Genomic DNA, 25,300 nt, shown 5'->3' with positions numbered 1-25,300 from the left:
CACTGTGCAGTCCCAGGGGAGCTAATCCAGCTCTCTGAGCCCCCTCTTGGCATGTGGGCGTCCCCCAGGGTAACGTGTAAAGCGACAGGTGCGGGCATCGCCACACATCAGGTGCACAGTAAACGTGTGTTGCACCTTCCTGAATATTAATGAGGGAAGATTAGGGTTCTTCCTTGGGTTTCAGAGTTTCCTTCAGTCGTGTTGGCCTGTGTGTCTTTCAGTTCCAAGGAGGGTTTCGGGTCCGTGGAGAAGGTCGTGTTGCTCACGTTTGTCTCGGCGGTTATCCTGATGGCTGTCTTGGGGAACCTGCTGGTGATGGTGGCTGTGTGCAGGGACCGGCAGCTCAGGTGAGTTGCTGGAGGTGACCGCACGAGGGAACCTGGGTGGAGGTCTGGGGTCTCCCTGGAGAACCGAGGTCCGAATGTGTAATTCCCATTATCATATAAAAGGGGATGACGCTTGGAAAATAGAGCAGGGAAAGAATCACACACAATCCCACAGTTGTGACACAGTATAAACATGTAAGTGTGATTTCCCCCTTCCCCCCGCTCTCCCTCTCTCTCCCTCTTCCTTCCTTGCCTCCCTCTTTGTCTTTCTGTCATATATATATATATAAAATTCTCTCTTTCTTATATATGTGTAACTATATAATATATATATAAAATGGCTGAGAGCATATCTATTCTAACCATTATTAATTGGTTCGGAGAAAGGGTAGCTGACGAGGGGCTCATGTAGGGTTTAAACCTGGGTCTTTGGCTCTTTCCACTTTATTCTCATCCCTGGCTGCAAATTAAAAGCATTGGAAGGCGTTTAAGATTAATCATGTGTGGCGTGAGTGTGTGCCATGCAGGATTTGGGATGTACTAGAAAATCATTCATTGTTTATCTGAAATTCAGAGTTAACTGGGTGCCCTGTATTTTATCTGGCAAACTTGCGGGTGGGTAATAAGTTCATCATCCAAAGTCCCTGAGCTAAACTGACCTGGCGTGAGCCCTGGGCATCAATACTTCGAAAAAATTACTGGGCGATTCTCGTGTGCTGCCTAGATTCAGAGGCGCCAGGCTGTAAAGGGGCTAGAGAATGCAGTCCTGCCTCCTCCTGCCGCCTTTCTAAGCAAGGCGTGCTCTGATCAAGAAAGTGGAAAAAGCCAGAGTTCCTGTCGTGGCCCAGTGGGTTAAGAACCCAACATAGTATCCAGGAGGATGCAGGTTCAATCCCTGGCCTTGCTCGTTGGGTGAAGGATCCGGCGTTGCCCCAAGCTGTGGTGTAGGTCACAGATGCAGCTCTTGATCCAGCATTTCCGCGGCCGTGGTGTAGCTTTCAGCTGCAGCTCTAATTCATCCTTAGCTTGGAAACTTCGGTGTACCGCAGTTCTGGTTGTGAAAAAAAAAAAGGAAAAAGAAAGAGAAAGAGAGTGTAAAACAAAATTCTAGCAAGTGTGATAAATGGGAGGCCCATGGTCCTCAGTCTAAGAGTGGAGTTTGACGTGGCTCCTGAGGGGAGGGGAGCCCAGGTCTGGAAGGTGGTGGGCGGGGCCAGGGCTGCGGTGGGCGGGGCCAGGGCTGCGGTGGGCGGGGCGAGGCCTGTGAAGGCTCCGGAGGGGCCCAGGGGGAGGCAGGGAGGGCGGAGCGCTTGCGGGGCGGGGCGGGCTGGAGAGCCCCACGTGACGGGAGGGGGCACGGAGGCGAGACCCATCCTCTGACTTCGCTCTCGTCCGCCCTCTCTTTGCTTCCTGACCTGCTCTGTGCTCTCCTGCTCCTGCCCCCACTTCCTCCTCCTGCCCCCTCCCTTCCACTTGGCTTCCCACAGGAAAATCAAAACCAATTACTTCATTGTGTCTCTTGCCTTTGCGGATCTGCTGGTGTCCGTGCTGGTGATGCCCTTTGGAGCCATTGAGCTGGTCCAGGACGTCTGGATTTATGGGGAGATGTTCTGCCTCGTCCGGACGTCTCTGGATGTCCTGCTCACGACGGCATCGATTTTTCACCTGTGCTGCATCTCTCTGGACAGGTAAGGCCAGAGCCCTGCGAGTCGCGGAGCTCCTGCTGGAGACAGCCAACGTCTGGGCTACCGGGCTGTGTCTCTCTCTCTCTCCCCTCGTTCTTGGGGACGTGAGCCTCAGAGACGCAAACCTGGCTGTTCACTTTTTTCTTTGCTCTTCCTTTGCAGTCAGACGCTCTCTGGGGCCCTGCAGACCCCGAGCTGAGTGAGGCCTAGAATCTGCGGTCTCCATAGTGACACGTTCTGCAGCCCCGTTTCTCCTAGGTACAGCTCAGGTTGTACCCTGATGACATGAACAGAACTCTGAGGATGCCGAGAAGCAGGAATGAGTCTGTCTGTCCAGCTGGCAGCAGGGCATGACAGTATTCTCTTTGAGCATGACCTTCTGAAAAAGTGTCCGTATCCTAATTTCGTGGGCTTATTTAGGTTTGTGCCTATGACTGTAGAGACGCTTCTCCAGAAAATTAAAGGTGATTGTGAAACCCCACTAAGTACCTGCTTTTGGATTCACCGCTCATTTCATCCCTGTGTCTTTCTCTTCACTTCTGACTTTAGGAGGCCTAGTGATGCCCATCTTTACGCCATTTGTGGGAGGTGCATGTTTACCGTTTGTGTGAGTACTTTTGGTTTTCCAGTTCCTGCTCATTTGTAGGCAACAAACAGTCAAGCCAGAATGTAATTAGAAATCACCCGACCACATACTGCCATCACTGCCGTCACATCTCAGGGGTAGTTCCCAGAGGAAGATGTGCTGTGAAAATCACATGTTGCCAGAATTGCCAGGGACAATCTCTTACTGTCTCTCGGTTCGTCCAGCAGACCCGTCTTTCCTCGTCTTGAATGGGTCACTCTTTCTTTAATGGAGTTCATCGGCTTAAAATTAGAGCTTTGGTATATCTAAAATGTGGCCTTCGTACACTAAAATCAGAGCTTTCCCAGATAGTTACTCATGCTGGGAAAGCTCTGTAGGGACTGAAACCAGCTGAGGGACCAGCAACTTCATCTCCTTTTTTATGGGACAGGTGCTTATTGATTAGCATGGCAGTTGGGAGTTCCCACTGTGGCACAGTGGGATGGGAGTTTCTCTGCTGCTCCAGGACATGCACAGGTTCGATCCCCAGCCCGGCACCGTGAGTTAAAGGATAAGGCATTGCACAACTGTGGGGTAGGCCGCAACTATGGCTTGGATCTGATCCCTGTCCTGAGAACTCCATATGCCACGAGGTGGCCAAAAAAAAAATAATAATAATAATAATAATAAATCAATAAGTAAATAGAAAGGAAAAAAGAAAAGAAAAAAAAAAAACAGAATGGCAGGTTTCTAATGGCCTGCTATAAATCGTGCGTGTGTCTCCCCCTCTCTCTCTTCCAAGAACATGTAGATGCGTGTGTGTAAGTTAAATGCAGTGTATAATGAGACTCCATTCTACACCCTCAAAGAATAACATTGGTAAAACTGAACTGTTGGTTGCAGCCAGAACCACAGTGTCACAGTTTGATTTTCTGTGCAACAGTCTGACTTTGGTGCATGAAAGACGTTTTAAGATGAGTTCCCGTTGTGACACAGTGGTAACGAATCCAACTAGAAACCATGAGGTTTCAGGTTCGATCCCTGGCCTCGCTCAGTGGATTAAGGATCCGGCATTGCCATGAGCTCTGGTGTAGATCGAAGATGCAACTTGGATCCCATGTTGCTATGGCTGTGGTGTAGGCCGGCAGCTGTAGCTCCGGTTCAACCCCTAGCCTGGGAACCTCCACATGCCTCAAGTGCAGCCCTAAAAAGCAAAAAAAAAAATAGAAATTAAAAAAAAAAATTTTAAAAAGACTTTTTAAGACAGTTGGTATACACTAAAAAAGTTGCCATTAGGAAAAAAAAATGCGAGGAAGGAAAAAAGATATGGAAATCCTGCAGGACAGCCTGTGACCGTTGCCAGAATAAGTGGTGAGACCCAAGGTGTTACGAGAATGTGGAGAAGGCAAAGCTGAAGAGATCAAGGCAACTGGAGGGAACCTCGAGTTTGGGCAAAAGCCAGGGAAGGCGATGAGCAGGTGGGGAGGTGTCGAATCGTCTTCCTAAGGGGAGGGTTTGCTTTGGGAGGCCTGGGGAGAAGAACTCAGGTTTCCTCTGAGGTTAGCTCTCATATCCTTTGGAAGGCATGGAATTTTCCCTGAGGAGGCCTGCATTACTGCGCAGCAGTGTGGACTCATCCTTAAGAACCATCTGCTTTAGAACTGAGGATGTCTGGGTTCAGATCCCAGCTCAGCCAGTTTTTAGCTGTGAGAGTGGCAGTAGGTTCCTCAGCCTTCATGACTCTCAGTTTTCTCGGCTTTAAAGCTAGCGCCACTAGCACCTATTTTATAGGGCCGCAGTTAGGATAAAGTCAGATGCTTCGTTTAGGGCATCGCCTTTACCCAGCTTGGCACAGGCCTCAATGTCCGTGTGTATTCATTTCAGCTGCTTGTAACCCTCCACATCATTCATGGTCTTTCTTACCCCACTGTGACCTCCTTCTCTGTAAATGGCTTTGCCAGCTGCCACGTCTAGAGACCAGGTATTTACCCTTAAGGGAGTCTTTCCCGTCCTCTGCATTTAAATAAGGACAGTTCCTGTAGATCTTCCTTCGCCACATCTCCGTCATCCTAGTCCAGACCGAGAATGTCTCTTGCGTGTCACTGCCGCCACCTCCGGATTGTTTTCCTCAGTCTCTTTTACCCGCACCGGTCCCCTCGGTCCTCACAAGACCTCACAGCCGTCTTTTAACACTGCAGCTCTCATCCCACTGGTGCTTTGCTCGGAACCCTTCCCTGCCTGTTCGTTGCCCTGAGGACCAGAGCAGACTCCGTGGTCTGTAGGGTTGGGTACCATCAGTTTCCTGGCTGAGCCCCCAGCCCCTCACGCCCTGCACCAGCCTCTCTGTCCAGACCTTCTCTCCCTTCCTCCAGGGCTCTGTGCTCAGCCGCCCTGGCTCCTCCTCCCCCCGGGAAAGCTCCTGCACCCTCTCCTTTCCTGCAGGTCCTTTATGTTTTAGCTCGGTCCTCTCTTCCTTGTAAGAGTCCTCTCTGATCTGACCCGATCAAACCCCACTTCTTTAAAAACGTCATGCATTTGTGATTAAAACCACAACTAGTTTTTCTTTAATTTTTTCCCTTAAATGTCTCTATCTCCCTCAGTGGGAAAAAGCACAAGGGTGTGAATAAGGACAAGGCTTCTGTCCTCACAGACTTACCTTTCAGTTGGGAGATTGACGGTTAACCAGTAATCACATAACTATTGACTTGGCTGTTTTGTGAACACGTTGAACAAACACAGTATTCAGCACATTCTCTTTTTGAGCATGGCTGCCAGGAATTCCATTTCCTTCTCCAACAGCTGACATCAAGACTCCAATAGTTGAAGCGAAATGGGATCAAATGGTTTTTCTTCTTCTTCTTCTGGTGCCTGGCAAACTTGCCGTCATTTCCTGTTCCAAGAGGCCCATTGAGGTGGAAGGTCCGCTCTGGACGCTAGAGGACATGTGAGCGTTGCAGAGTGTGGTCTGATTTACATCTGGCTTCTGTTTTGCCGTGTTCCTCTTCTTCTTCTCCGCCTCCACTGCTGTACACTTTAGAGTTAACAGCTATAAATAGCAGCCCCTGCAAATTCCAGGCGTTGCATGTGCAATGAGCAGTCTTGTTGTGTGAATATATTTTAGTTTACTCAACTGGATTTATGTTTTAAATGAGCTTTTGCAGAGGGTTTTCCCTGTATATATCCTAATGAATTCCCTGCATGTAGTGTTTTTCCCAGCTTGCTTGCGGATGGTACAGTGGTCCGGTCTTTTTCGCGGTGTGTGTGGGACAGAAAAGACATCGATCATTCGTCGCTGAAAAGTCACAGGCTTCAGACGTGGTTCTGCAGGGTCTAGTCTAGCTCTCTCCCTGTGTTTCTGTCTCCCCTCCTCTTCGTCTCCCTTTCCTGCTCTTTCTCTTTGTGTCGTCCTCTCTGTCTCTGTTTCTGTTTCTCTATGTCTGATCCTATCTTTGTACCCCTCCCTCTTTGTCCATATGCCGTTTTCTTGTTGCGTCCACTCTCAGGATTCAGAAAAATAGCTATAGGCAACGTGAGTCTTAAACCATCCTTATCGTCTGAGTCCAGGGAAGAGAAACCGAAGTGCTACCTCTCAGTGAGGAACTTAGGTTGGCTTTGTCTGAGTCAGTCACTCTCCTCTTGACCGGTCAGGCGGGGGATGACACATCTGGTTGCTGGGCAGAGGTGAGGCACTGCGATTGTCAGCTTTACCAGAAGCATTTGCTGCAGGAGAATGGCATTTCCCTCTGGAAGGACGAATGTTGAGCAGACAAGAATAGCAGGTACCAGCTTCTCTTAAGCTGACCAAAGGCATCTCTCTGGAGCCTCCACAGCAAGACAGAGGTGTGTCTTCCCCAAGTCTTCTTTATATCAAGCCAGGTGTTGCTAGATCCTTCCACTGGCTTCGGATGTCTTACTTCTCAGACTTTTAACCATGCTGATCCTCCTTCTCTGATCATGCTGTATTTTGCCTTATACTTGGCTCAGATGCAGTTTCCTTTAAAAAGTCTGTTTCAGCTCATTGAGGATACCATTCCTATAGCACTGCTCCCATTTTCCTCTGATACGTCCAGGTGAATTATCGCCCTTCCTCCTGGCAGCCCAGGAATTTGATGTGTTTTAATCTGCAGAAAAATCCTCCAACAGTTACTCAGTCACAGATTTTCTTTTAAAACAGGTTTTCTTATAAAACATAAAATTCTGATTCAAAGATGACGTATTTCATCTTGTTCTAGAAATTAGTGTGCCTGTGTTTCCTAATGATCTCTCTGGAGCCAAAGTAAATGTTGTAGTGTGTAAATGCAGAGTGTCTGTCCCTGGAAACGTGTGTCACACAATTGCGTTTGTTTTCCCAAGACGATTGAAAGGCGTCTCTGCAAGGGGTGCCTCTTTTACGTTTCCCTTTCTCACATACTTTTGCTCCGTATGTAATAGTAATGGTACAGTAATGGGAATATTTATCTACTATTAAACAGTAATATTTATTGAGTCGGAGTTGATGCTTGAGGATATGAAATCTTATTCTTATATTCGTTTCATCAACTATTTATTGAATGCTTACTGATTGCCAGGAGCTGTGTGCAAAGCACTGAAAGGACGGTGGTGAACCATCCGAAAAGCTCTGAATCTTGGAGATTTTAGTCCAGTGGCAAATCCAGAGAGCACACAGGGAATGACGGTAAAATCGGTGGTCATGGAAACGTAGTAAGGAGAAGTCAAGGAAGTTGACTTCAGTGCAGGGAAAGCTTTCAGAGAAAGCGCTGCTGAACCTGGGATCCGTGCATGATGTAGAGGCGAGGGGGTGAAAGGGGAGAGGGCGAGTAATGGGCAACGACCATTCTAGAAAACAACTTCTCTGAAGCTCGAGGTTTCTTCAGTGACGCATTATCAACTAAAGGCTAAATGCTTAGCTTATTTTCGAGTACTTTTCCTGGAATTAACCTCAGTCTGCCTTTCCCATCTCAGCTCCCACCCATGAGTGGTCCGGTATCATTTCCTGAGTATGCCGTGTGTCATCATGGTTCCATGTTGTACCTGTGACTTGATTCCTTTTCTTTTCCTGGTGAACATGCACCTTCTTCAATACGCACCTTCTCCACCACCTGGCTGAGCTTCCTCCCCAAAGAAGATGTGTTGTTTCTTCCTTTGCACTCATGGAATCTTAAATATTAGCATAGTAGTAGCCACTCATTTTAATAATTGTTTGTTCGTTTGTTTGTTTTTTTGGCTCACCCTCCACCACCAGCTCCTGGAGAGTCAGCTTTTATCTCCTCTGTTGCTGTGTTTTTCTTACACATCCACAGTAGCTGCTCCAGGCTTATTTAGCTGAGCATAGAATGATCTCCATGTGACTTGTCTGACATGACTTTGGTGTTAGCTTTTCGACCCTTTCAGAAGTCTTGATACATAGATGTGTAAGAATGAGGCCTGGGGTGCTAGGTTTCCTGGACTCATTCTCAGCCTGACCCGTTATCAACTGTGTGATCTTGAGAAAGTTAAATTTTCTGGGTTTTATCTTCTCATCAACGGATTTACACTAACAATAGCATGTTCTGCTTGGAGTTTATGTAGACTAAATTATTTATGCAGAAATCATAAACCGGGGTGTGGCCTCTAGTAGGCATTCAGTAAATGTTCACCACAATTATTCCATTATTGTTTTCCTTTCCAAGTGCACATTTTTAGGGGCTGCTGTCGGTAGTTACCTTCTTCCCGTTGCGTAGCTGGGTGTCCTTCAAGGTGGGCTCCTCAGCCTTCTGGCCCCGGGTATCTCTCCTTTCTCTCCTGGAGAGGTCACCCATCCTGTGGCGTCACCTGCAGTGCTGCCTCATCTCCCCTGCGCTACTGTCCCGGGCTGGGTCCTCCGGGGCTCTGCTGAGCAGGTCAGCTGCCTGTTCACCATCTCACCCTAAGTATCTTTCTGTCTTCTCAAACCCAGTGTGCTCAAGTGGAAATTTCCATCATAAACTAATATCTTCTTGCGCTTTGTACATCAGAGGTGCATCTTTCAGTCACCTTTTAGTCATTTCACCGTAATTCCTCTTTTAGGGCATCTTTTACTAATCTACCTCGACCAGCCAGATGCCACGTCATAGCCAGTTCCCAGTCCGTAGTGCGTGCACGCAGGCTTAGATGGACCTTATTTTAGGGGGATTTCAGGACTTCGACAATCCTTCAGGTTTTGATATTCAGTGTTTCTGTGCTTTAATTGTTCCCAAAGTGGTTTGTAAAGAATTGGAAGAATCCCCCAGGGACGTTGAAGAGGCGGCAGAGTGAAGTGACAGCAAAGAGGGAACATCCCGGCCCTCAAGGGGCTCCCGGGGTCAGATGCCAGCTTGGTTCTTACCCGACTGTGACCTTGGACAAGTCTCGACACTTCTGTGCTCCTGTTTCGTCCTCTGTGGAGTGGGTGCACTTATAGTTCCTATCTCCAAAGGAGCTGTGAGGACCAGACCAGATGGCACAGGTCGAGGCCTTGATACGTAAATGAAAGATAGCTCTTGCCATTAACGCCGCCGGTGTGCTTTGCCTGAATTCCAAATAACTTGCAGAGTCACTGGCTGCTTTGGTCTGTCACTGTTGTGCATGAGTTTGGGGGGCAGTTCGTAATGGGACAGGTCTAGTTGTTGTTAGCACTGGCAGTGGTGGTGTTCACATGGAAGTTTTAAAAAGCAACACGAGGGGTAAAAATGAAGTCGTCTCCTTTCTATCTGGTCCTTGATCTATAGACGAGTTAATTTTAAGGAAGCTCCCTCCATTAGTCAGTTAATACTAGAACTCAGTTCTTATTTTTGTTTTTCTATTTATTTAATTTTTTTTTTGGTCTTTTTGGTTTTTTTAGGGCTTCTCCCATGGCATATGGAGGTTCCCAGGCTAGGGGTCTAACTGGAGCTGTAGCCGCCGGTCTACACCACAGCCACAGCAGTGCCAAATCCGAGCCACGTCTGCAACCTACACCACAGCTCATGGCAACGCCGGATCCTTAACCCACTGAGCAAGACCTGGGATCGTACCCTCAACCTCATGGTTCCTCATCAGATTCATTTCCTCTGCGCCACGACGGGAACTCCTAGAACTCAGTTTTTATTAATCACTTATTTGGTAATGTTTGTTTTCACATACTTAATTTAGGTTCTTGAATGCCGCTTTCAAGAAGATGTTTATTTTTCTAAAACCTTTGTTAGAAAGCAAAGATTGGAAAGGTATGAGGAAAGAAATGAGAAGGATGTGAAGCGGCTTATTCCTGGTAGCTGCCTCAAGGGTGTTGAGGCTTTGGGAAGAATCGTGGGCCACAAAGTCAGGTGGATGCCCTCATTTTCACTCCAATAAAAACCTTACATTCTCTACTCCATGCCCCTTAAAATCAAATTACTTTTATTGGGAGACACAGCATTAGATTGAAGATGTAGAGGAGAAGATTTAAGTAAAACATTCAAGTAAGACACAATTTGGTGTTTTTATTATTTACCTTTAACTCTCACTCACAACTCAATCGATGTAATTGAAAGAAAAATAAGCTTTTCTTTTTCCCTTTACTTACTGCTGATTTCTAATGTAGGAAGTCAAGGATTTCCCCTCCTTGGCCAGCCGCTGCACACCGTGCAGGAGTAACCTTCATCACCTGCTGTGCAGGGACCCTGGCTGTGTCCCACCTTCGCCCCCTGGGGCGGGAGAGCTGTCCGAGCAACTTCCTTGCAGGCACTCAGTGTCCGGGGCGCAGTCTGCAGGCGGACGCGCAGCGGGTGGTGGGCCGTGCGCTGCAGGTGCCTGACCCCCTTGACGCTGAATCTCAGAAGGAAACCTGTCACCACTATTGGTTTCTCTGTAGCAGCAGCGGGCCTAGCAGCCTACGGTGATGCAGATTGAAGCTTAGGCATCTGGACAGCAGGACCCAGGGAGATTTTACTGTCCTGCGCTGTGTTCATGACGCCAAGGGAATCAGACGGCTGCCCTGGCTGCGCTCGACTAAGGCAGAAAGGCTTTCCTAACAGTGCTTAGAGCAGCGGTATGGCTGTGTGTTCAGAGAGCTCTTCTGTAAGTTCTCTGATCTTCCCAGCGTCGTCCTCCAAGCACCTGCATCCGCTTACGGAAACTGCAAGTATCCTCATCTTGCTCCCACATGCCTTTTCTCCAGCAAGGTGTTTAATTTGACTTTGTCTTTTTTGAACTTTTGGATTTATATGCCAAAGGGGCTCCAACCTAAATTGCCAAAATATTGTCTTTACCCAATATCTTGGCATCCGGTCCACACCTCAAAAGTCATAAATTATATGACAAATGGGGCAGAATCTATTTTTCATGTACCCCTTGACTGTCTCTTTGGGGCTGGAGGATGAAAGGTGCTGTGATTTTAGCTATGATCTGGAGGCGTATTGAACAGAAACAAAAATGTTCTTACTGAGAACAAAGCACCTATGAAGGACATATCTGACGTGCAAAATCGTTTTTACCGAGGCAGAGTACTTTGGTTGTAAGTAACAGAGACTGCCTTTAGCCAGTTATTAGCTTTGGCTGGAGCTGTCGTCACAAACCCCACAAACTGGTGGCTTGGAACACAAGGGTATTTATTGGCTAACAGTTTTATTGGCTGAAAGTCTGAAATCAGGTGTTAGCAAGGCCCTGCTCCCTCTGAAATTAGGAGAAGATTCTTCCCTGCCGCTCCCTGCCTTCACGCGTCTTGCTGGCGGTCTTTGGCTTGTAGAAACGCCAGCTCAGTGCTGTGCCTTCACTTTGCTGTCCTCTTTCTGAGCATATCCGTGTTGAACTTTCCCTTTTAATGGCGATGCCGTCATTGGATTAGGACCCCCTCTAATGGCCTCGTTTTAATTGTACTACCTCTCTAAATAGTCTCTTCTCAGGTAAGGCCATATTCCAAGACACTGAGGGTCTGGATTTCAACATCTCTTTCAGGAGAAGGGAATACACTTCAACCCATAACACGAGCTTCAGCAAAAAGGGAATTTGGGAGTTCCCGTTGTGGCGCAGTAGAAACGAATCTGACTAGTAGCCATGAGGATGCGGGTTCCACCCCTGGCCTTGCTCCGTGGGTTAAGGATCCGGTGTTGCCATGAGCTGTGGTGTAGGTTGCAGATGTAGCTTGGATCTGGTGTTGCCGTGGCTGTGGGGTAGGCCGGTAGCTGCGGCTCTGATTGGACCCCTAGCCTGGGCGGGTGCGGCCCTAAAAAGCAAAAAATACAAAGGGGGTGGCCTGCAGTGGGTAGATATGAGATGACTCGTTTAACTGAAGGACAAGCTAAAGGCTGAGGACCCGAAGGGGCGAGAGCACGACCGCACCGAGATCTGAGGAGCAGGAGCCGCTCTCAGCCCCACCAGGCGGCTGTGGGAATGGAAGGCTCTTGGGGAAGCTCCTGTTGTCTCTGCATCGCTCAATGTGCCGTTCAGAGTCCCAGGAAAATGTCCGACTGTGTTAACTCCCCATCGAAAGAGCCCCGTTCTCAATCTTTCCAACCGCGTGACAGTGACAGAGAATTCCCAAAGGATGCGGGGTTCTGTTACCAAGGAAAGGGAGGAAGAGGGTACGTGTCTAATCTAGGCCCCGAAGCTGGGAATGAAGAAAGGAGCAGAATTGGGAGGGAAAGACAGAGCGGTTTGCGTGTACTCCGAATTCATCAACTCTACGTTAGTAAACCTCTGATGATTCTTAATTAATACAGCCATTCAGAAAACGTACCACTGTGATAAAATTCGCTTTTCTTGTGTATGTCAAGGGCATGGGCAGAATGGAGAGTTATCTGCGGTTGGGTTGGGTCCTCACGTCAGCTTTGTGGGTAGAGAAAACGAGTTCCTGAGTGATTTCCTCTCCCACTGTCTTGTCTGCTGTTTGAGCTCTGGCCCAGTTCAGGACACTCCACTGTCCTGCTGGTCGCAGGACGCTCCCTGGGACGGCGTGGTCAGCTCCTCTTTGAGGCCACGTGGGGGATCAAAGCCCCTGACATACTCCTCTCGCGCTCCGCCGCTGGGCTCTGCTTCTCATTTCCCTCTCTCGCCCAGCTCCCTACCACCGCTTTGTTATGTGAGTTACGCTTTGAGTTAAGGAAAGAAAGAGGTGGTCAGATTCACACTGACCTGCGTCGAGTGCGAAGCATGAGGGGCGGTCCTCAAGGGGTGGTATTACATGCTAAAGCCGAGACTTGGCCTCCAAGCTGCCTTTTTGCAGTTTTTCTTTGACTCTTCTAAAGACGTAGAGCTGGCAGATCTACCATGGTGTTTCGCCTGGTGTCAAATTCCACGAACTGTCTAGACGTGGACGGAGTGGTCTCTGGGACTGGAATGACCTCCGGCGTGTCGTCTGGGAGTTAGAGTCCAGACCGTTGAGTCGGGCAAGTGGTGCCTTTATCTGGAGGACCAAGAAAGCGAGTGCCGTAGACAGAAGCCAGGCTTGGGGAAGGATGAGCAGGGAGACCCACGGCAGACATCATACCCGGAGGAATGGGAATGAGTTGGTCTCTAGCAGTAGGTAGGCAGTCATGACCAGGACACACTGGGAACTTGACGTTCTTGGCATCAGAGGAACAATTAAATGGTTCAGCCCAGAAATAACATGTCAGTTCTGCTCACGACTCATAGGCCGAAACAGTCACTTGGCCCCACTCAGCCACGCGGAGCTTGGGAAGTGCAGGGGCCTGCAAGGGGGATTGGACGTAACGGAGCAAACAGCAGCGATCATTCCGCTCTGTCAAAAGTGCGCCAACTCCGGGTTCCTCCCCAGCAGCTCAAATCCAGGCGATCCTGGGACTTTGCATTTCCGGTGGGTGTCCCCTGAGTGTCTGATGCAGGGAGAAAGGCAGGATCCTTGGACCACAGTTTGAGGAACACGGACTGGACCTTCTCCTCAGTACGGATAGGTGATCAAGGGAACGAGGACCCGTTTGAGATACCGTTTCTGGAGCGCAGATGTGGGGCCACTCTGGGTCACCTCAGGGTGCTCTCAAGGAGGACTTGGGTGTTTTGGACCCTGCAGCCTGGAGGGTCACACAGGAGCTCCCAAATGCCCAGGCCTGTGGCTAGATTTGGATCCCACCTGAGACGGAGCAGACCCTCGGGTGCTTGTCGAGCTTCTCGGGTCCTGGGAGAGGAAGGGGGATGCGGGCTGAGCCCTGGTAGTGGCTCTTACGTGTGTGATCGACGGTGTGTAGGAGCAGAACCTCACCGGCCAGTGTAACCGTTTATTGCACAATTGCGTTTTCCCTGTTCTCCTCCCTCCTCCCCTTCCTCTCCTTCCCTTCCTCTGCGACCCACGCGCCTCACTTCCTCGCATTGTCTCCTTTTCCTTCCTTCTTTCAACTCCCTGCCTCCCCCTCTAATCTCCCCGTCCCCACTGTTTCCTCCTCTAAACTGCCGCATCCTGCCTGCCGTCTCTCCTCACGTCTGCTCCCCTGCTCCTGCTCCCACCTGCCCTTTCCCTTGGCACCTGCCCGTCTGCCCCCTCTCCAGGTACTACGCCATCTGCTGCCAGCCTCTGGTCTACAGGAACAAGATGACCCCTCTGCGCGTGGCGGTGCTGCTCGCAGGCTGCTGGGCCATCCCCGTGCTGATCTCCTTTCTCCCCATAATGCAAGGCTGGAATAACATCGGCATAACTGACCTGGTGAGCACCCTGCAGACGCCGCTGCCCCGATTAGCTTTGTGTGCCCGGGATTCTAAACAAACACGCAAAGTCAGGTTGGGTGGATGGGCTGAGAGAGAGCCTGCTAGTGGTCCGAGTAACCACCCTGACAGCCAAAAAAAGCGGGCTAACGCATTTGAAAGCTGACCGTGTGCCAGAAAGTGTGCTTAGTGCTTGCAATCCTGAAACCATGCCTTTGGGGAAGAGTCTAATGATTTCCCCTCATTTCATAGGTGGCAAAACTCAGCCTCAAAAAAGGTGAGGTGACGTGCCCAGTGTCACACAGCCAGTGAATAGCAGGACCAGTGTTCAGAGCCTAGCAGAGGGGCTCCAGAGCCTGAGGGGCTCCAGGAGGCCTGTGTCCCATGTCATGCTGAGACGTAGGAGGCTTGCGGTGACCCACAGAAACCCTGTCATGCGGGTGAAAGCTTCTGGAGAGTGAAGAGAGCCCTGGGCAAGGAAGGAGTCAAGAGAACGGGGCCCAGCTCTGTCCCAGACCCACTTCCTGGAGGGCGGTGATGAGAAGACCCATGGTCCTCAGAAGGGGGCAGTGTCTTCGGGTGGCCCAGCCGAGCAGCATCCGCCAGCTCCTGTCTAGGTGCTTTTTAGGAGTCTCCAGCTCGGACGCGCTGTGTTTGTAATCCCAGACTTGGGAGGAAGATCAAAAGCTGTGGTCTGGATCCATGAGCAGATTATTCCCTAAGGGAGTTACGGGTCCCTTTCAAACGGGCCCCGGGACCGTCTGGAAGCAGGAGGAAATGGGGAGGAGAGGCAGAGAGGGAGCTCCGGCCCGAGGCCCAGTCAGCGCAGGAGCTGCCCCTTCCTCTCTCCGTCCCATTCCCAGCCCCTAATCTTGCCTTATTCTTTGTCCAGGAAAGGACATCCAAACCAAGACTGGGCCAGGATTTGCATGTGGTATGTGAGAACACGAGTTCCTTGGGCTTCTGAAGGAAATGCTTGGGACAGGAGTGGAGCAGTGAAAGGGGACCCGTGCAAGGCAGACTGTATGGATGTCTTCTTAAGTCCCACCCCTCTTCTTTCACACCTTCGGTTTTGTCATTCCTGGGGGAAATGAAATTCAAATTCCTAACAACCAGGGTAGTAATAATAACAAGGCCTGCAAATGTTGACCGGTGACTGTGTGCCGAGCCCCACTTTTTTTTGGTCTTTGTTTGTTTGTTTAGGGCGGCATATGGAGGTTCCCAGGCTAGGGTCGAGTCGGAGTTGCAGCCCCCGGCTTACACCACAGCCACAGCAACTCGGGATCCTTAACCCACTCGGTGAGGCCAGGGATGGATCCTGCATCCTCATGGATGTTAGTCAGATTCATTTCCACTGAGCCATGACAGCAACTGCAAGCCCCAGGTTAATTTCGTCATTATTTTCTTGCTCAGGTCTCACATCAGTGCTAGGAGGTCAATCCTGCCATTGTCCCCGGGAAACAGAGGGTCAGAGAATGGGGGTCACGTATCTCTAAGCCCGGGCTTACGGGACTCCAGAGTCTGTGCCCTCGTGTGTGGGCCAGACTTGATCCCCGATGGAGAAGAGCTTTGGAAGCATGAGCTTCGGTGCATCAGAACTTACAACAAGGGCACAGCTCTCTCAGCTTCTGCCATAGACGTTCCCAGGAACCTAACCTAGGGAATTCTGTTCACTCGTGCGCATGAGATGAAGCATCCTCTGTCTACTTCGTGCGACTGGAGAACGGGGCATGTGCCTCTGTTAACCCACGCCTAGTGCTCGCTCTGCGGTGTTGTAATGGCAGTCCACGTCTTTGACTCTGTCTAGAGAGCTGGCATGACCCACATGCTCACAAGACATGGACACTTGCTCTTCATCAGTCACAGTAATTAGAGTCCATAAAGTTGCCCCAAACACTGAATTAGCAAATTATGTATCTTTGTTCCTGGGAGAAATACAGGGTTAGGTTCCTGTGACTCTCTGGTCACAGTATTTTCATCAACCAATCAAAACATAATTTATGCTGCTTATAAGGGAGGGCCATGAAATGTAAGGTGACAGAAAGGTTGAAAAAACAATGGAAAAAAATAAAATAGGCAAACACTAACAGGAGGAAAGCTGCTGTAGCTGTTCTCATATCAGTGATAAAAATAAATTTAATGCACTTTGTCACATTAAGATAGAGATTTTATAATGGTGAAAATGTCAATTCAGTAGGAGGATATACTTAGCCTTGCAGTACACTGTAAGACAAGATACTCAGTGAAATAGTATATTGAGTGCATATATGTTTTTGTTCATATCTGTTCATGTGTATATTAACATTGGATGTAAGCTGGCTTCAGGAAGGGACGTGCCGTTGGCTTACACAGCTTTCTTCAGCCAGGAACTATTCCTAGAGAAGGCTGATAACTAAGAGCTGTTAGGAGGCAGAGTTTATAGTCAGAAAAAAAGCGTTTCAATTCTTAAGAGGGGTCTTATATCACAGTATCCAATACAGGTGAGGTTTGTTCCAGAAATGTAATCATGGTGATTCACTAAATTAATTAAAAAAAAAGCAAGGGAGGAACCCACGGGATCATCTTGTTACTGCCAAAAATGCATTGACAAAATTCAATATCCAGTCTTAATTTTAAAAAATTCTCATGGGGAATTCTCTTGTGGCCCAACAGGTTAAGGATCTGGCATTGTCACTGCAGCAGCTTGGGTTGCTGTTGTGGCAAGGGTTTGATCCCTAGCCCAGAAACTTCCACATGCCACAGATGTGGCCAAAAAAGTTAATAATGATATACAAAGATGAAAATTTACATCAAACTAAGAGTAAAAGGGAACTCCCTATTTCTCAAATAGAGGGCTCGACGAAAACGCTTAACAGCAAGTATCATGTTTAAATCATTCTTAAAAGTAAAATATTGAAAACCAGGATGGCAGGTCTTATTAAGTTCATTGTGCAAGAAAAACGGTGTTATGATAGAAAAGGAAGAAATGAAATGTTCGACAGTCACATGAGTGTTCATGGGAAAAACTCTAGAAGAACCTAGAGTTGAAGTGTTCATTACTAATTTTACAAAGTTGCTGGTACATAGCTAATATACAAAAAATTTTATCTGAAGTCTACGTATTAGCAACAGAAAATTAGGAATACGAGTTTTAATGTGCTGTTTGCAATAGAATAAAAAACAGTACTTAGGAATAAATCTAGTAAAAGATGCACAGGACGTTTACACGCAAAAGATAAAGTATTACTGAAATAAATATTTAAAGATTTACATGAAGGGAGAGAATTACCATTCTGTGAATTGGAAGCCAACAGTGAAAAGATGTCAGTTTTCCTTGGTCATTCTATTCTAACTCTAGTCCAAATCCTAGATTTTTATGGACTCAATAAGCTAATTCTAAATTTTATCAAGAAAATACTGAGATCTAAGAATAGCCAAAGCAGGGGAGTTCCCTTCCTGGTGCAGCAGCTCGGATCCCACGTTGCTGTGGCTGCGGCGTAGGCCAGGGGCCACAGCTCTGATTCGACCCCTAGCCTGGGAACCTCCGTATGCCATGCGTGAGGCCCTTAGAAAAAAAAGGAGACGAGGAAGAAGAATAGCCAAAGCAGCCAAAAGCACATTCCTTTCTGCCGTCATGGCTCTGTGTGCTGTAGGCTTGTTAGAAGAAGAAGAAAGGCTGTTTTTTTTGATGTCTTCTTTTTTATTTCCTTTCCCTTCACCCTTCCCTTTTCTTCATCCCCCCTTCTCTGTTCGACACCTCTTCTACCGTCCAACCCCTCTTTTTCGCTTCTTTTTTCTTATAATTTTTCTCCTTCCCTCCTACTTCTTCCTCTTCCCTTTTTCCTTCCCTTTGCCCCCACCGTCCTTGTTTCTCCCTCCACCTCTCAGATAGAAAAAAGGAAGTTCCACCAGAATTCGAACTCTACGTACTGTATCTTCATGGTCAACAAGCCCTACGCCATCACCTGCTCTGTGGTGGCCTTCTACATCCCGTTCCTCCTCATGGTGCTGGCCTATTGGCGCATCTACGTGACAGCTAAGGAGCACGCCCACCAGATCCAGATGTTGCAACGGGCAGGGGCCCCCGCAGAGGGCAGGCCTCCGTCCGCAGACCAGCACAGCACCCATCGCATGAGGACAGAGACCAAAGCGGCCAAGACCCTGTGCGTCATCATGGGTTGCTTCTGCCTCTGCTGGGCTCCGTTCTTCGTCACCAATGTCGTGGACCCTTTCGCAGACTACTCTGTCCCCGGGCAGGTGTGGACCGCTTTCCTCTGGCTCGGCTACATCAATTCCGGGTTGAACCCCTTTCTCTACGCCTTCCTGAATAAGTCTTTCAGACGTGCCTTCCTCATCATCCTCTGCTGCGATGATGAGCGCTACCGAAGACCTTCCGTGGCCGGCCAGACGGTCCCCTGTTCAACCACAACCGTCAACGGATCCACTCATGTGCTAAGGTGAGTGCTTGGGGCCGTGCGTGCGTGCTTGTCTTCATGGGCATGACTCGGAAGAGAGCTTTCCAGTGTCTGTTTCCAGATGGGTGATTCTTGGAAACCTGTGCAGCATTTTCAGAGATTAAAGAGAGTTCTGCCGTCTGGAATAAAGCGGTGGGTGAGGGCTCAGGTTCTGGGGAAGAATGACGTGTGTTCCCATCCAGCCACCTCAGTTCTTTGACCTTGGGCAAGTCATGTAACCATTCTGAACCTTGATTTTACTAAAAAACCCCTGAAAATCAGGCTCGTGATTTCCACGTCACAGGGCTTTCGCGAGGATCAAACTAGCTCCTGTCGGTAGGGCACACAGTGCAGAGGCCGACGTCAGTAGGAACTTGGTAAATCAAATCCACCCCTGTTTCAGAGGTGGCGCTGTAAGGTCATGGTTGAAAGCATGGTAAAGTAGCCTTTGTTTTGATTCTCAGTGCCACTCCTGTCACTTGTGTAATATTGCTTGGTCTTCCTTTTCTTCAACTGTTAAAAAATGATGATAATACTGTCCATCCTGTAGGGCTTTTGTAACACTCAGGGGTAATGTGTTCATGTAGGGCCTGACACACAGTACGTGCTCATGATACTGCGAATAATGTTGTGACTAGTAGTAGGAATAGTCATAAGAGCAGGGAACCTGGCACCCTGAGGTAGCCGTAAGTAACGTGATAAACCAAACTCAGTAAACTAACAAACAGGCAGTAGCAGTGCCATGTGATAAAGCACATAATGAAGGATGGACAATGTCGAGTGTGGATTTGAGCAGCAAAGAAAGGGTTTCGGTTCAGGGAATCCAGGAAAACGTCACAGAAGAGCCTTTTCTAAGAATTTGAGCCTTGGAGGAGCTATCAAGGAAGGCATTCCAGATGGAAGGAACAGCCCGAGGAAGGGTGTGCATTATGAGCGCGCATGGGCCGCGTGGGTGGTTAGCCCCAGGGCACACAGTCCAAGGAGGCGGGAATAACTTTGGAGGTGCATTTCCGTGGCCAGGCGGGATGCCTCTTGCCAAACTCTGAGCGTCTTCTTGCTACCCTGGCTTAGAGTTGTTCTCAGCTGTGAAAAGTCATGTGTGATAAATACGTTCCTCCTGTGTCTAAGATGAATTGTCAATGACAGTTTTTTTCCTTTGCCCTGAGATGCGTAGGAGTTTCCAAAGAGCAATTGCTTCTTTTGGGAGAAGCACTTAATTTTTCCGATGATGACATATTTAGCTCTTCTGGCAGCTGAAAGTTGGGCACTTTTCATTTGCATGTGTAAGAAAAGAAAAAATAGGAATTGCCATGAAATACAAATACTGCCTCAGAGACTGCTCAGAAGCTTGAAGTCAACTTTCTGCTACTAGTGTGGGCAAGCTTGTGGCCGAAGCCTAGTATGGTGTTGAGATTGCAGCTGGTGGAAGGGCCTCAAAGGGCACTCCTGCAGGCTGACATTCTTTTTTTTTTTTTTTTTTTTTTTTTTTTTTTGTCTTTTTTTGGTCTTTTTGCCATTTCTTGGGCTGCTCCCACGGTGTATGGAGGTTCCCAGGCTAGGGGTTCGAATCAGAGCTGTAGCTGCCACTGCAGTGTGGGATCCGAGCCATGTCTGCGACCTACACCACAGCTCACGGCAATGCCGGATCCTTAACCCACGGAGCAAGGCCAGGGATCGAACCCGCAACCTCATGGTTCCTAGTCGGGTTCGTTAACCACTGAGCCGCGACGGGAACTCCCAGGCTGACATTCTTAATCATCGTGCCTCGGCGAGTGTCATAGAAAGGATCCAGCAGTAGAGTGTGTGCGCAAGAACTTCCGTGTGGGTGCCAGAGAGTTTTCAGCAATTCGAGCGTAGCATTTGCCCGTGCGGCCGTCAGCTCGTTCCACAGTAAGCGGTGCGCTTCCTAAGTCAGCTGTTTAGAGCTGGCACCTTTCCCCGTAGAAACGGTGCTGGAAAGATGGGTTCTTGTTCACGGCGGTCGAAGAATGAACTCTGCAAACACACAGGCAGCAAGCAAGCCAAGTTTTTATTAAAGGAAAGCAGATGGCTCCCAGGGTTACTGGGAGTGGGGAGAAGAGCCCTCCCCTTCTCTCTTGTCCTATAGGGGTTTTTATTCCCTAAAGTTGGGGGGCAGGAGTACCCGCCTGGGGTCCAGAGAGGTGTGGTCTTCTCCCATTGGCCTTATTCAATTACTCGTATCAGTCCTTGTCCAGTACGGTTCTAGGGGTGGAAATGTCTCCTAAGTCTCATAGTTTCTTTGACCTTTTCCTCCCTAAACTGAGTCACAGGGGATTAGGGATTGAGGTCCATCCTCCCTGTAGTAAAAGGGGCCTGTGGGGTTGTTTCTCCCTGGAGCCCTTAAGCCACGGATGTTCATCAGTGGCCATATCAAAGAATGCCTGGAAGCCCCTGCTCCTGCACTGACAGCCTGAGTTAATATTCTGCCTCAGAAACAGACCTAGAAAGAGTTGAGGGTTACTAGGGCAAACCAAGACAGGTGTTTTATTAATACTGTACTGTTTTATCCCTGCTTCTTCTGCAAATCTGTGCATGATTGTTAAACAGAGATAGCAGTTTAGAGACGGCTTACGTGTATTCTTATTATACTCCTTACAAATATCTCTTCCTGAAGTCATGAAGAGTGCGGGAAGTTGGTCTGAGTTATTTTTCTGTGGGGGGCGAGGGATTTTATGAGAGTGGGGATAGCCTATTCTGAGAAGAGAAAACTGTTTGGAACTTGGATCCACTAGAGTATAAGCCTTGCAAGGACAGGAATCTTGCCTGTTTATTTCCTGCTACATAATAAATATCCAATATGTTGCCTGATGCATAGCAGGAACTTAAACTCTTGATGAATAAATGAACAAATCTTAACAATTAATTCTCCACATCAACTGCTTTAACTTAACACATCCTAAGAAAAATTTGTGTTTTTCCTAAAATGCCCACAAGTAGGACATCAGCAGATTCCGATGAATTCATGATATGAAACCAAAACAGTGAAAAGTAAAATCAGCTTTTATCCTGCCAACCCCACCCCCAGCTTCGGAGCCAGCCCTTAGCACTAGCCGGGCAGTCTTTTCAATGCGTGTACAGCCATTCCTAAAAGCAGACGAACTCAGATTTCCGAGGTTTCTCTCCCTTTTACTTTATGTAAACGGGGCCATTCTGTGTGTACTTTTCTGCGTCTTGCGTTTTATCCCTGAACAATGCATTTCAGGTACCACCTCACCTCAGAACATATAGATCTAACTCATTTTTTAAACTGTTCCATGATGTTCTGTACTTAAAAATACCTATTAGATTTTGTTTAATTGTTTCCCATGAGTGATATGCGGGTGTTTCAATCTTCTGCTGTTACAGACTGTGCTATTTTCGTTGCCGTGGAACACACTTCTTTGTGCATATGCCAGTATTTCTTTTAGGGGCTGCTTGGCATGTGTGTACATTTTTAAATGTTCTGTTCACCATGAAGTTGACCTCCCAGGGCACCATTTCATCAGCAGGGTGTGACAGTATCTGCTACTCAGATTCTCCTTCCCTCTCCAGCACTGGTGGTTATGCATCTTTTATTAGCATGCTAACTTTAAATACACGCATTCATTTAGTTTGCATTTCCCCGACGATTTGGTCGGAACCTTTTTTAAATTAGTTGCTAACGGCACCACCATATGCTTGGTGCATTATCTGACAGCTTTGGTCTATTTTTCTCATCAGTTAATCTTTGGTTATATAATTTGCAACTACGTCTTCCCATCGTCTGCTTAATTTTGAAATTTGGTTAACTTTGTCTTACAGAAATTTCAAATTTTGAAAAAAACTTTTCTTACTTGACCTTTTCCGACTGACCCACCTTCCTTCTTGAAATCTTTTCCGCGTTAGTTTTCCTCAGCACGGTCCTCGTCCGGTTCCCTCCTGACTAGCAACCTTGCTTTGCATCCTTTGCAGTTCTTGCTCCTCCGCTGGCCTCTTCAGAGCTTGGTTCCTTGAATGACAGTCTCACGTCATGTGATTTTGACACTGACAGCACTTAGGACTCAAACGCAACCAGAACCCAGATTGGGACTTGAACCAGTGGTTTTAAAATTAGAATCGCTCACCCAGTGTCTGGACGTACTGAAGTTCAGGTTCTTTGTGCCTCAACACAGAGGAATTCAGTGAGACAAAGTGATAGGCAAGAAATACATTTATGAAGGCGAGATGCAGGTGGCAGGCAAGGAGGCTCTGCCCTGCGGATCGAGTGGGCTGCGTTTTTATAATCCAAGGGAAGTGGGGGTGGGAAGAGACCGCCGCCTCCTCTTTCTTAGTAGAAGCGCCACTTTGGTGTCCGGTAAGAGAGTATTTGACCCTGTAAGGTCAAACTAGGACTGTCAGGGTGCTTATTCAAATCAGCAGAAGGGTGGTCCTTATACACCTGCCCTTGGTCTGAACCTGAACACAGGCCGCACCCATCCCCCACCCAGTGACCTGAGGCATATCTCCTGCCTCCACTGTCGGGCAGGCCTGCCCCCTTCTGATGACCCTCCCGAGCGATCACCAACCCACAGTGATCTCCCGAAGCTCCCCAGCCCCCTCTCCATCCACGGTCCCCCACTGGGACCCCCACAACCACGTGTGCAGCGGCCCCACTCCATCCCTATCAACTTAACCGTCCATGGCTTTAAATGCAATCTTCATGCTGTCAGCTCTCTCTTTAATGACTATCTCCAGGGCATACCCTGAACTCTAGACCACAGGATACAACTTGCTTCCTTGAAAACCCCATTCAGGTGCCAGTTTGAAGTAGCAAATTTACTTTATTTTACTTATTTATATTTTATGGCCATACCTGTGGCATATGGAAGTTTCTGGACCAGAGGTCGAATCGGAGCTGCATCTGCCACCCTACGCCACAACCACAGCAACTCCAGATCTAAACCGCATCTGCGGCCTGCCCCACAGTTTATAGCAATGCTGAATCCTTAATCCACTGAACGAGGCCAGGGATCAAACCCACATCCGCAGGAATACTGTGTTGGGTTCTTGACCCTTGGAGCCACAGCAGGAACACCTAGAATATCAAATTTAGTGCATCCAAAACAGAATTCTCCTGTATCTCACCCCCAACCACAGATTTCCTGAGTCTTCCGTTTCTCCACGAGTGGAACCATCATCTACCAGACTCTTTGTGGCTCTGAGGGAAAACTAAAATGTTAGAAGGCAGACTTAAAGATTTTAGAAAGGGACTTCCTGTCATGGCTCAGGGGAAACAAATCTGACTAGTGACCATGGGTTGCGGGTTCGATTCCTGGCCTTGCTGCTCAGTGGGTTAAGGATCTGGTGTTGACATGGGCTGTGGCGTAGGTCGCAGACGCAGCTTGGATCTGACGTTGCTGTGGCTGTGGTGTAGCTCCGATTCAACCCCTAGCCTGGGAACCTACATATGCCATGGATGTGGCCCTAAAAAGAAAAAAAAAAAAAAGATTTTAGAAAGGAGAACCAACCAGCCAATATTGGAATATAGAGTTAAATAGAAATAATAAATGTAAAATTCAACCAAAGTGGCAAAATACAAATCACAGAAATGTAGGATGATGCCTGAACGAATGTACAGCTGCGTATGTAAAACCTGGAACGTGGTAGGTGTTCGTTCATTTTCCTTTCTCAAGGCACCTGTTGACAAAGAACTGGGCAGGGCCTCAGAGACCTCCTTCTACGTTATTAAGAAAAATGATTATGACACCTAACATAATTCTGGAAAAGAGTGTGCCCGTTTTGAATGCACTATTGCATTTAACTTGTGTGACACTCCCAAATTTTGGTATTATAATTATCATTGTTTTAAAGATGAGAAAAATCGGAGTTCCCGTCGTGGCACAGTGGTTAACGAATCCGTCTAGGAACGATGAGGTTGCGGGTTCGGTTCCTGCCCTTGCTCAGTGGGTTAACAATCCGGCGTTGCCGTGAGCTGTGGTGTAGGTTGCAGACGTGGCTCGGATCCCGCGTTGCTGTGGCTCTGGCGTAGGCCGGTGGCTACAGCTCCGATTCAACCCCTAGCCTGGGAACCTCCATATGCCGCGGGAGCGGCCCAAGAAATAGCAACAACAACAACAACAACAAAAGACAAAAGACAAAAATAAATAAATAAATAAATAAAAATAAAGATGAGAAAAACCAAGGTTTCGAGAGGGTGCGTCACCACCCTGACTCACACGAGTCGGAAACGACAAAGCTGGGATTCAGACCCGAGTCATTCCAACTCCAGAGCTCAGTCTTGCCCAGGCACTTAGAGTCAGGGATGAGGGGACCACTGCTTGTGTTTCCCTTGACTCCTTGGATACATCTGGCGAGACATTTGCCAGTCAGCTCTGCCATCCTGCTCGTATTTCTCTATCTTACCTGCACACTGTGAAGGTTAGTAACTTGTTCAAGTCCAGAAAAATTTCCATCTCTTTTCTAAAAAGGAACTAAGGATAGATCAGAAGGGCCTATTCTTAGCATTCTCATGGTGACTCCTGTCCCTGGGTACACACTGAGTATTCCAAAAAGTAACCCATTTGCTAGAAGCTCACTTTCGGGTGGATACCAAACTCTCCCTTCTATGGAAAACACCCTTGTCGTCGTCTCTCAGTTGGGTCGTTTGTTCATTTCGACTTCCTCTGAGTGGCAGTGGCCTGTTGACAGTCCTGTTTTTCATGGAGTTTG

General features: G+C 48.2%; 1 protein-coding gene across 1 annotated transcript in view; it reads left to right on the top strand.

The window, feature by feature from the left end:
* Positions 1 to 219: 219 nt before the first annotated feature.
* The window catches only part of HTR4 (5-hydroxytryptamine receptor 4), a gene marked incomplete at its 5' end in the record, with an annotated part of 46,152 nt that continues 21,071 nt past the window's right edge, over positions 220 to 25,300 (top strand). Inside the window, 5 exon segments of the mRNA NM_001001267.1 lie at positions 220 to 347; positions 1,814 to 2,014; positions 14,028 to 14,181; positions 15,073 to 15,114; positions 18,048 to 18,616. Coding sequence (NP_001001267.1) covers positions 220 to 347; positions 1,814 to 2,014; positions 14,028 to 14,181; positions 15,073 to 15,114; positions 18,048 to 18,616 — 1,094 coding nt within the window.

The sequence above is a fragment of the Sus scrofa genome, chromosome 2 (genome assembly GCF_054392235.1).
Source record: "Sus scrofa isolate SSC_HxYL_T2T_F1_AM1 chromosome 2, Sscrofa_HxYL_maternal_Yorkshire_Landrace_v2.0, whole genome shotgun sequence".
Lineage (NCBI taxonomy): Eukaryota > Metazoa > Chordata > Mammalia > Artiodactyla > Suidae > Sus > Sus scrofa.
Note: the sequence above shows the minus strand (reverse complement) of the source record. Positions and strands in the feature narration are given on the sequence as shown.